At 42.2% G+C, this 10,382-nt stretch overlaps 1 protein-coding gene across 14 annotated transcripts in view; it reads left to right on the top strand.

Annotated features, from left to right (window-relative positions):
* Positions 1 to 294: 294 nt before the first annotated feature.
* Positions 295 to 10,382, top strand: part of LOC143023969 (fasciclin-3-like) — a 94,514-nt gene continuing 84,426 nt past the window's right edge. For 3 of the 14 annotated variants that reach the window (XM_076182645.1, XM_076182643.1, XM_076182647.1), the window contains exon 1: positions 296 to 816. In XM_076182645.1, the coding sequence (XP_076038760.1) occupies positions 705 to 816 (112 nt within the window). In that variant the 5' untranslated portion in view covers positions 296 to 704. Of the gene's footprint in view, positions 817 to 10,382 lie in introns of all 14 variants that reach the window. The other 11 variants (XM_076182642.1, XM_076182641.1, XM_076182648.1 and 8 more) reach the window with 9 other exon arrangements.

Here is a 10,382-nt window from a genome sequence, read left to right as displayed (position 1 = left end):
CGTCACGAAACCGCTCGGCCGCATTGTAAGATCACGGTCGTGTTTAAGAGAGGGAAATGGGGCAATTGGATTACGTGGAAATGGTGGCTGTGTTGAGTGAAGCGAGTAGTTGTTCCAGAGAACGCAGTAGGCTTGGCCCCCACCTCCTAATAACCCCCAGCCTTCACCCCTCTTCCCCCACCTCAGTCAGCTAGCCAACTCCCTCCCTCGTGCTCCGTTGCCTGCTAGTCCCACAACTCGATCCCTGGCTCCGCCCACACTACTGCCATATTTCTCTTCTTTTTCTTTAATTTAACACAATTTCGATCGTCAGTTGATCTAGAACTGTAGGTTGTCTCTCATGTACAGTCCAACCCCTTTGTTGTTTGCTAACCCCCACGCGTACCTGCCCGACCCCCTCCACCTCCCTCCTTACCATGCTTCCTCCCGTCCCCTCTCGGCTAACTCCGTCCCCTCCTCGCTCGCCGTTCCTCAGTCTAACTGCAATAGTTGAGGCGTAAAGGTTGCTGCGCACACGCTCCACTGTCGGGTAAAAAGTGAGCGGTTGTGATGCTGTGATAGCAAGTTAACACAAGTGCGACGGAGTGCGGACAGAACGTGTGCGCCGCAAGGAGACGGAGAAGCGAGAGTGCAGTTTTAGGAGTTGCCTAGTCTTATTATTTATTATTTTAAAGTTATAACTGTAATAGTGACTTAAACGCAACATGTATAGGTGGTCGAAGTTCCTCGTCTTGGCTGTACTAGCCAGCACGAGTTTCGCACAACAGTACAGTGTTGAAGATCCAGAGAATGCCAACATTGAATTCAAGAGTTCGTGTGAGTATCAGTGGTACATTACTTTGTCCTAGGACCCAAGTTAAGAACTAGTTTGGTAAAGTAAGATGAGAATAACGCCGGTACTACTTGTATATTATCTAAATCTTAACCGATATCTGCCAAATTACCTTACCATTGGGTGGTGAAAAATTTATAGTTTGAAAAACCTTTCCGCGTAACAAGGATGCGTGGCCAAGGTCTGGATGTAAATTGTAACTACTTTTGTGTGACAACTTTGTGAGAATTGTAGCTCTAACCATGAATTATCGACTGGCAGTTGCCATGCTGATGAGAATTGGCAGATTCCGGAATTTACCACCAGCATTATGCGGGTGCGTTCATGGTTGTGGGTTCCATTTTGCAGTGGAGGGTTGCACAAGATACTATACACGGTTGCTTAGTTGGTAGGATTACAGTGTGGGAATACATAAGATGGTTGTCTTGGTCTGTGGCATATATTTTGGTCGATATTGAGCCTTCTTGTGTTTGTCATTCGTACTGCCGTAGAGTTTCACAATCCGGTCATATAGACATTAAGTGACCAGTTCTTCAGCAGTTTGGTTCTGTGGTTTCAAGTTCAATACCAATGAATTTTAATTTGACAGACGTCACTGATTACAACTGTGTGTAGGTGCGTGCGCGCGCGTGTATAACATTTGGAATCTTCGTAGAGTCTGAAGTCTAGCCTACGCGGTGGGGCCCAGGTTAACAAAACTGAGCAATGCTGTAGCTTACCTGGTTTGGCTACGTGCCCGGTGAGACCCTCGTCGGACGTTCGCCTCGACCTGCATGCCTTCAAGTCTAGGAACTTCCGCTGGAAGTCGAGTACTTTTTCGGTGGTAGCAAGGATTTTATTTTATTTTTAACGAAAACTTTATCTATAGGGTCTGATGCGTATTACGGTTTGCTGCATTGGTTTGAACGTCTATTCTGAGTGACCTTTATGGTGAGTGAGGAGGGTTAGGCGGTCCGGCATCTATTGCAATCTTTGCCAAGCCATCTTCATCCTCCTTGAGGTCTCCCTGCCCTCCAGGAAATGCCAATTTTGTCTACGCTGGCGATACCCCCAGTGAATATCATACAAACATACATATACCAAGGCTTTTTCCCCCTTACCAGGGAGGTAGCCAAAAAGAAAAAGGCATAAAATCATTCCCACCCATTCCATCCCTGAATACACTCCACACCCCTCCACCCTCCCTCTTATCTGAGCACCTCCTGGGGTATTGGCTGCTTGTTATTGTGGCAAAGTAGCATGCAGTTGATACTTTAGGGTCTATATGGGGCGCCCCTACGGACCAGAGTGTCACATCATTTTGTCTATGATAGAGGAAAACTCTGTTCATAGAGAAATGATGACACTTTATACTACGACCGTCCCTCCGTTATGCTGTCCTCCAACCCCTTGGTGCTGTCCTGTATCATTTCTCTGAATATTCTTTATCTGTGGTGGGGGAAAAGAATACTGCCACCAAGTTTTCCCACTTGGATCGTAAGAGGCGAAAAGAAAGGGACGGGGATTGGGACTAGGCATCCTTCTCCTTGTAGCCCCACAGGGGACATTCCTAAAAGAAAAAGAGAAGGCATAAGAGGGCCCAGTGAATATACATACCGTAAAAGGATGATATATTAAAGTTGGCTAATGCAGTTTAAAATATTTGTACATTCCGTGCGTTTGGTCCGGGTGCGACACAACTGATAATTAATTTTTAGGTAACTGGTATCTCGTTGGGTGTGATATTCAAGGCTTACAGTGTACAAGATCATGTCTTCAGTGGACATGGTGGAGAGGATACGCACTGATATGGTGCTGCAGAATTGTGTATCATATATACGTCTGTTGGTAACTAATGTATTGCGCGCTTATCAGTTTAAAGTTTTATCAGTTTTATAGAAGTAAACGAGATAAGATATGCCATCGAATGTAATGGTAGACTGGGTATTGCTTTCCCAATTAAGTGGGCGTCGTGTAGTCCTTAAAAGTGTATGTAATGTGTTTTCAGTTATGCGTTCGGGAGATCTAGCATGAAGGAATAAATAAATTAGGCATTAGGAGCAATGTATATTTGACCGAACTGCAGTTTTCGAAGGACTGATGTGCTGACGGGCGTGGACTCGTCCGACCGTCCTGGCTGCAGAACACTGTCTGCACAAGTTCTCGCGTCGCCATTGGTGAGTTGCCCACGGAGCCGTTGTCATGGCGACCAGAGCTTGCCAGTTGGTCGAGCCCTGGATAACAGTGTACCTATAGTCTTACGGGATTTGGTCATTTTTGGATGTTGGTGTTAACAAGTTTTCATTATGCTTTCCAACAAATATGCCCCCCTCCCTCGACTGGGTTTCTTTTGTTTCACTGGGCTTGATCTGGTTAATCGGCGTAGGCGGTGTATTGTAAGGGATCAAGATAGTGACAGGTTCTGGCGAAAGTGAATAGGTCTGGTCGATGCGAGGAAACTAATATATTTTTTTTCCTATTTCTATATCTGGCGGTGAGGGTACGTTACCAATTCAATCTTTGACGTATCGCATCGCCCCCGTATGTTGCGACTCAAAGTTCGTAACGTAGTGTATAGCAAGATCTAAGAATATATTTAGACCTTGGTGTATAGCACATCATGACGTTGACAGCCGTTTCTCAATACTGTCGCTTCCTTTGAACGATTTCACTTATCGGCGTGGATGGTTGGTATGGGTGCGTGGACGGCGTGGAATATGATCAAAAGTAACTAGTGTGCAGGTTGACGGTATGGTCCACGTAGCCGATCAGCATTGGCATGTACGTGCATGTAGTAATCTCGATGGCTTTCACACGTCCAGGAAGACTTCTTCAACAGCCTGAGCAATGTGCAAAGGCTCAAGGGTCGCTTGTATCTGTCCTGTTTTCACACGAGTCTTAAAAAAATCAAACTAGTGGCCGTGACGAAAATGTCCAATCTTACCGGACTATGCATTGGCAAAGCGACAGTGCTGTTCGTTGCCGATTTGAGAATGTTATTTATCCACTCTGGTCCTAAGTCGGTAGAACCTTATATTGAATTAAAAAAAATGCTGTTGCAGCGGGTTTAGTATGCCGTCCCGAAAGCTTCAAAATTTGTTCATGCGGCCGTTTTGTATGTTAAACGTGGTGCACATTAGATTGGATTAAGAGGCTTCTCCACGGTCTCGAATTCTTGCATGTGCGACTGCTTATCACGGCAAGAACATTACCATTGTACTAAACACGCACTAGGTAGGTTATGGTCCAAGAGGTCTCTTGTTGGCTTGCTTTGATACTGGAGCCAGATAAAACAGTTCTGTGGTGTGATGCCGCGTTAGGTAGAGATGTACTCGTGTGTGGGCGGGCGAGCCGTTCCGCTTACGAGGCTCAACCTCAGAGGGCATTGACTCGAACGCACAAGTGAACGAGGAATGGTGGGGGATTGGGTCTTAGTTTTCGTCAAATGTAGGTGGAATGTGAAGTTTTGGATGTTAATGATCAGATTAATATGGGGTTGTAAGGGCGTTGAAAGTCATGCGAGACCTTGGTACAGAAGCTTTGGGGGAGTCCGTTGGGTAGGCGGGATGGGTGTGCTGTTGTGGAACTTTATATATTGTATTCATACGCCTGTCAAACAACGTATTGCAGTATGATAACATGACCTGGTTCCTTCGAAATCCAAGGGGTTTCCTAGCTGCCAGAACAGAAGCCTGATGCCATTGAACATATGTTGATGTTCATGTGACCTGTAAAGTAGTGACGTTGATGTGTGGCGGGTGTTTAGTGTCATCATGTGAATTCCAATAATTGTATATATTTTTTATTTTGGTTGACAGTATATTGCTTGACTAGGACTTAGCAAACTTTGATAACGAGTGGACTCGGCGCTAAACGGCTTTTTTTTTTTTTTTTTTTTTTTTTTTTTAATACTTGACCTTGATTCCACAGGCAGGTCCCGCGGCGTTGCCAAGTAACATGCCCATGTGTATAATCTTTGATATGCACATTACTTTATAAACTAGAACTGGTAGTCTACCATAACCATATGAAGGCGAGGATTAATCTGAAATAAAGTGAAATTGCATGGTGCAATGCAGAGCAAAATGAACCTCGCGGGAAGGGGATTGGCAGAATGGCAAGGTTGCAGGGTCTCTTGTAGTGCTACAGCACAACTATCTTCGGGTAAATCGTGAATGAAAATCGCCCGTTATCAACTAGGGTGCAAATAGTTTAGATTATTGCGGAAAGTGATAAAAGTACTATCAATTGTAAACAAAAGGCAAGCCATCGGATGTGGCTACCTTGAACAGCTCTTACCTCGTTTGGATATTTGGCACTTGACAAAACCAGTTTTTCGTAGCATGATGCTACATTGTTTGGTGGGAGGAGAGGTTACTTACGCAGCATTCATATTAGTTGCTGGTAGTGAACATTAGTTCATTTTATCTAATAACATTTGGCGATGATCGTTGAATACATGCCAAAGAATTAATTCAAAGTTTGCATATGCTGTGGAAAGTGATTTAAACTCGTGCGCGCACGTTTTATGCATATTTAATTACGATATTCTATCGAATTTTTTGTATCCTGTAATTATAGTAGTGTGAATCTTAAGATATAAACTTTGGCACAACTGTCGCAGTATACAGAGGTGGTTGGGTGGAGGCAGGTGGCTATGACTGGCGAGCAGCCACCTGTTGGCGTCGAGGCAGGAATTCACATGGCGTTGCACCATCTGTGGACGTGCGCCCGGATGGGTTCGCCTGGAAATGGTGTGCGACACATGGTGATAATTAATTAGTCACTTCTTGCATGATTCATCGTAGTCGTTGTGGTTAGAGGACTGTGTATTTATTTTATTGATATAGCATTGTTTGAATTTTCAATTGTTTGAAATTCAGTGTGTTACGTACTCTGAAATGCCCAACATTTTTTTTTTCAAACTCAAGACTATTATTGCACGCCCGTGTACTCAGCAGCATGATTATAAGTTCGAAAAACTAGTTACAAATGCTGCAGGCCTACCGTAGTTGAGCTTTCAACAAATGGCGATTCACAAACTTTGTCTTTAAGTAAGGTCGGCCGATTTAGTGATCTTGGAAGTTTCCTTTGTCGATATCTGTTCCACGAAACCACCAAAGTACCTTAAACGTGCAGAACTACATTAGTGGTTTGCACCTAAGGCGTGTCGTTTCACCATTGTGCCATGGCCGGTCCTCGGTCTCCGAACAAGCCCCCATGCAGCCACCCTTCCCATTCCGAACATTCTTGGCAAGTTCTATCGACTCCCCACAGCCACGAGTTCTGTAGGGGCCCCCTCCATCAACCTTCCCTCGACAAAAGAATGCATAACCTGCAGTATTTCTAGAGTATACTATGTAGGAGTTAGAGAAGCAAGCATTTATTAGTAAAATTTCTAAAGTTAATGCTTTGCTCATGTTTATATTTGACTGCTTATACAGACGTGAGCAATGGGAATTTTAATGCAAGGTATTTGTTACACCCAGGCATTGTGGAGTTGAAAAATAGTTGGTTGCCTATGTACGATAGTGTTCAAGTTTGCTTTATCTGTGCTGGAATGGGATAATGTATAATGTCTTTGCCTGTACGTAATCCACCGGCATCCTTGTCTGACTGAACTGGATTGCAGGATAATCACCTTGGATGCACAAGGGATCAAGTATATATTTATATTTTAGCGTGTGCTTTATTGATAATGGGCAATATGGGTAGTGTATTTATATTCCGCATTGCAAGAGCTATGATTGTACCGTAACTTGGATTATATTTGCACATGCCTGTTATATTGATGTAGTCAAATCTAGACTTCATGTGTTTGAAAAATGCATACGTCTACCCACAGAACGTACGTCCATGTCAATGACCTCTGAGTATATACAAGTGTTACTCACCTTCACGTTACACTATGGAAACTTAACGCGACGACGTTGGGTGCTTCGAACTTTCAAAATCAGAGAGCAGGACTGTCCTCCCTAAACTGGAGTACTGCTGCCGTATGTGGTCTCCTCACAGTGGGAATATCAAAGATGAGGGAGTACAGAGGTTTACGAGGAGGCCTCTATATCTGTACTCTCACAACGACACTGGGACAGGCACTGCTATCTTCCATGTACTTAGCTACTTCGCTCCGCCCTCACGTGGTAATCTATGGAAGTCCTTGGAAGAAGCCAAATGTTGGCCTCTTAGACCCAAGACGAGACAGGCTTTGGTTCATCGAAAGATCAAGTGTTATGCATGGGTGAACCACAGTTTCACCTAGGCTGGTTTTGTTTAATGCAGTGCCTCCTAGAATAATAACAATAAAAAAGTGCCTGGTAATGTGATAATGAGAAATGACTGGCAACGGTACCGGACCAGACCAATAGGCTATCCATCAACGTTCCCTCTAAGCTGTGCGCATATTTTACAACTAGCGCACATAAAGAATGTGCGCACACAAGGTCTTCATGATAATAAAATCCATTCAATAAAGAAGTTCCACCCAAACATCAACTCGTAAATTTTCTAAAAATGTTTAACTTTCCAACCGTCAAACCAATAATTGCTTTGTATTTCCTCCTAACCCTAGTGCTCCCATTGCAAAAGAGGTAATATGTAATAAGAACTTGCTAATTGTGCGTATTTGCTTAAATGATCAGATGGTGACTCGCATGGGTGCGCCGCACATACTTTTCAGAGAAGACAAAGTTTGCACACAAGCAAATTTCTGCGCACACTAGCAGCAAAAAATAAATTGATAGAGGAAACATTGCTATCCATGTGGAAATAGAAATCATCAAAGACCCAAGGGTAGTTACTGGGATACGGCAGAGGTCCACCGCGTCCATGGTCGACGAAATTCTACAAGGCGTACAACCTCGTACCGTTATGGTTCTTTGCAGTTGTGGCTCAAAACACTTAATTACATTCAGACGTACTTCCGTACGTACATGTATACATGCATACATACACATGCATATATGTGCGCGTGTTCGCATACACATGCATACTCCCAGTAAATGGGCTTTGTAGTCTCCGAAATGCATCTTTTAATTAGCCTTTAGTTGATTACCCAATCAACCTAACACGTCTGATTACCTATAACAGACACCCTCAGATTCTCGTTGTACAAAACGGATATTGTTAGTGATTTTCCAAGAAAACCAGTCTTTGGAGAATGGATGGTCATTAGATCAAAATGTTATGCAATTTTGTCCAGTGTTGAGGCTTTGGTCATTTTGCAGGTCTTGCTGCTGACACGAGTTTTGCATCTAGTCTAGATTTCTGCTGCTGCATTTTGTTTTTACACTTGGTGTCGCACAAACTCGGTGCGCATTAACCTTCATTGAGATAGCAGCTTGATCTGGACCAACTGTGGAGTAAGGGTTAGGGGCAAGGATGGTGTGAATGTGTGGGAGTAGAGTAACGGAAATAACATGATTGTAATTGGAAAATGCCGTTGGATAATTATCGTGTTGTATAAAGTAAAAATATTGTGTTACAAACTTGTAGTGAAGCAGCGCAGAATGATGTGGCGGGAAATGATAGTTCGAGAACTGATTGGAACCGAAATTGTGTAGTTCAGAAGTGTGAAATAATTTTTGTCAGTTTATGTATGTGTGTGTATACATATGTGTATAATATACACATGCATATATACAAGTTGCAGAGATAATATTTGTCCAGTCAAGTGTTGTATTTGAACGTAAGTTCGATTATGGGGTTCCTAGGAATGAAGCGGGAATGTAGGGGCTGGACATGATGAGGCTGGTTCGTCTCATTAGGACTGAAGTAGGCTTCCCTAATCGTTGGAAGGAGTAGCTGTAACTGTGAGACAAGTTTAGAAATTAATTTTTATTGGCCCGTCCGCCATGACATACATATTACATTGTAAATAATTAAAGCTATGAACAAAGTATGCAAATAAATATAGATATAAATATATTGAACAATAGAACAGTGATCCTCGTACTATATATAATTTTTGCAACATACTGTATAATTTAAAAGGCATGTATAATAAATTGATGCAGAATAATAATTTTACAAACAGTATGACGTGTACACTTCGGGGACACTAGCAGTGGTAGCGTGCTGCTACAGACAGGTTCGTTGCGGAAATAGTTTCCAACACCTGAACGATATAGACGTAATTTTTAGGACTACTGCCTTCTGAAGCTAGTGGGGAAAATGAAAATTAACTTATGGCACCCAAAATTAATTGCGTGTTTTTTGAACATGGTATGGTTTGGTACGGGCGGCAAGGCACGATACGATACATCTCCTTCAAGTGTATGTAGCATCGACTTCAATATTATCCTCTTGAAGTTCAACCATATTGATCGAGGAGGTGCTTGATTCAGACTGTACCTGAAAACACCCCCCTCAAATAGAATAAAGTATACAAAATAATTTTCCTTCTCGCTCCTAGAGAAAACGAACTTCTGGTCAAACTTTGGAGACAGTTTGGAAGAATCTAAAGTGAACCACTTTCTCCAGGTTGAGGGTTTATTATTGGTGAGCTGTTTATCATGAGAACATTGGACATTAAATGTTGATGTGCATGACTAGAATTAGGAATAGTTTGGAAAACATTTCGTAGTTATGTACTTCGCTTAGCTTTATTATAGTATCCACAAATGTGGTTCTTTTTTACCTAACTGCCTTGGTGCATGAGATATTGACCACTTTCGTGATCTTGAAAACCCTAACTTACCGAACGTCTCCATGGGAAAGAACAGGTAATACATACACAGCAAGCTACGACAGCATTAAATGGAAGGTTTTGGTCTGTTTCGATAATGCGACACAGTTTCTTCCTCGTGGGTCTCGCATCTCGTGGTTGTGTGTATACAGCAGAGTAGGCTGTTCAATATAGTTCCAGAAACTATAAAGGCGTTCTCAAGGGTATGGTGGTAAGCCAAGAGTCGTTATAATATTGATGCTTGTATGGTACCAACTGCAATAGAAATTGAAGTGCCGGCCAGCAGGAATGATGTTAAAGATTTATGTACATTTATGTATTTTCACCTATTTCCATACATGTTGTAGGGTACTGAATGGAATGGAGTGAAGAGAAATGGGATTCCCATTCTGTTTCTCCTACAGAAAGTCAAAATATTAGTCCATGGCCCTCGTTATTTAAATATGAATGGTATTGTGAAAACTGGAAGAAAGTAAAGTTGATCAAAAACCTTTGATCATCGTAAAGATGAGGGTGATGATGGGGAAACCCTTGGGTTAGTGTTACTCATTGTGTGTGTGTGTGTATATATATATATATATATATATATATATATATATATATATATAAATATATATATGCTTGCATTTATATGACTATACATGAATGTATGGATGTAAATATGAATGTGTACCTATGTATATACATTAAGTTTTGAAAATGGGCAATGCCACTGTCCATCTTGCAGTACCATCATGAACAACCCATCATTAGTCTTTGAGAAATGAAAATTAGTGTTAAGTCAAATCTCAAACCATATCTTGGCAGACTTTGTGAAGCAGTTGTACATAAGTAGCAAATTACATGGAAGAATGTGCAAAGTTGTTCAAATGAGTTACAATGGGA

This window comes from Oratosquilla oratoria, unplaced genomic scaffold, assembly GCF_046742065.1.
Source record: "Oratosquilla oratoria isolate Oo_2021 unplaced genomic scaffold, ASM4674206v1 SCAFFOLD74, whole genome shotgun sequence".
NCBI lineage: Eukaryota > Metazoa > Arthropoda > Malacostraca > Stomatopoda > Squillidae > Oratosquilla > Oratosquilla oratoria.
Note: the sequence above shows the minus strand (reverse complement) of the source record. Positions and strands in the feature narration are given on the sequence as shown.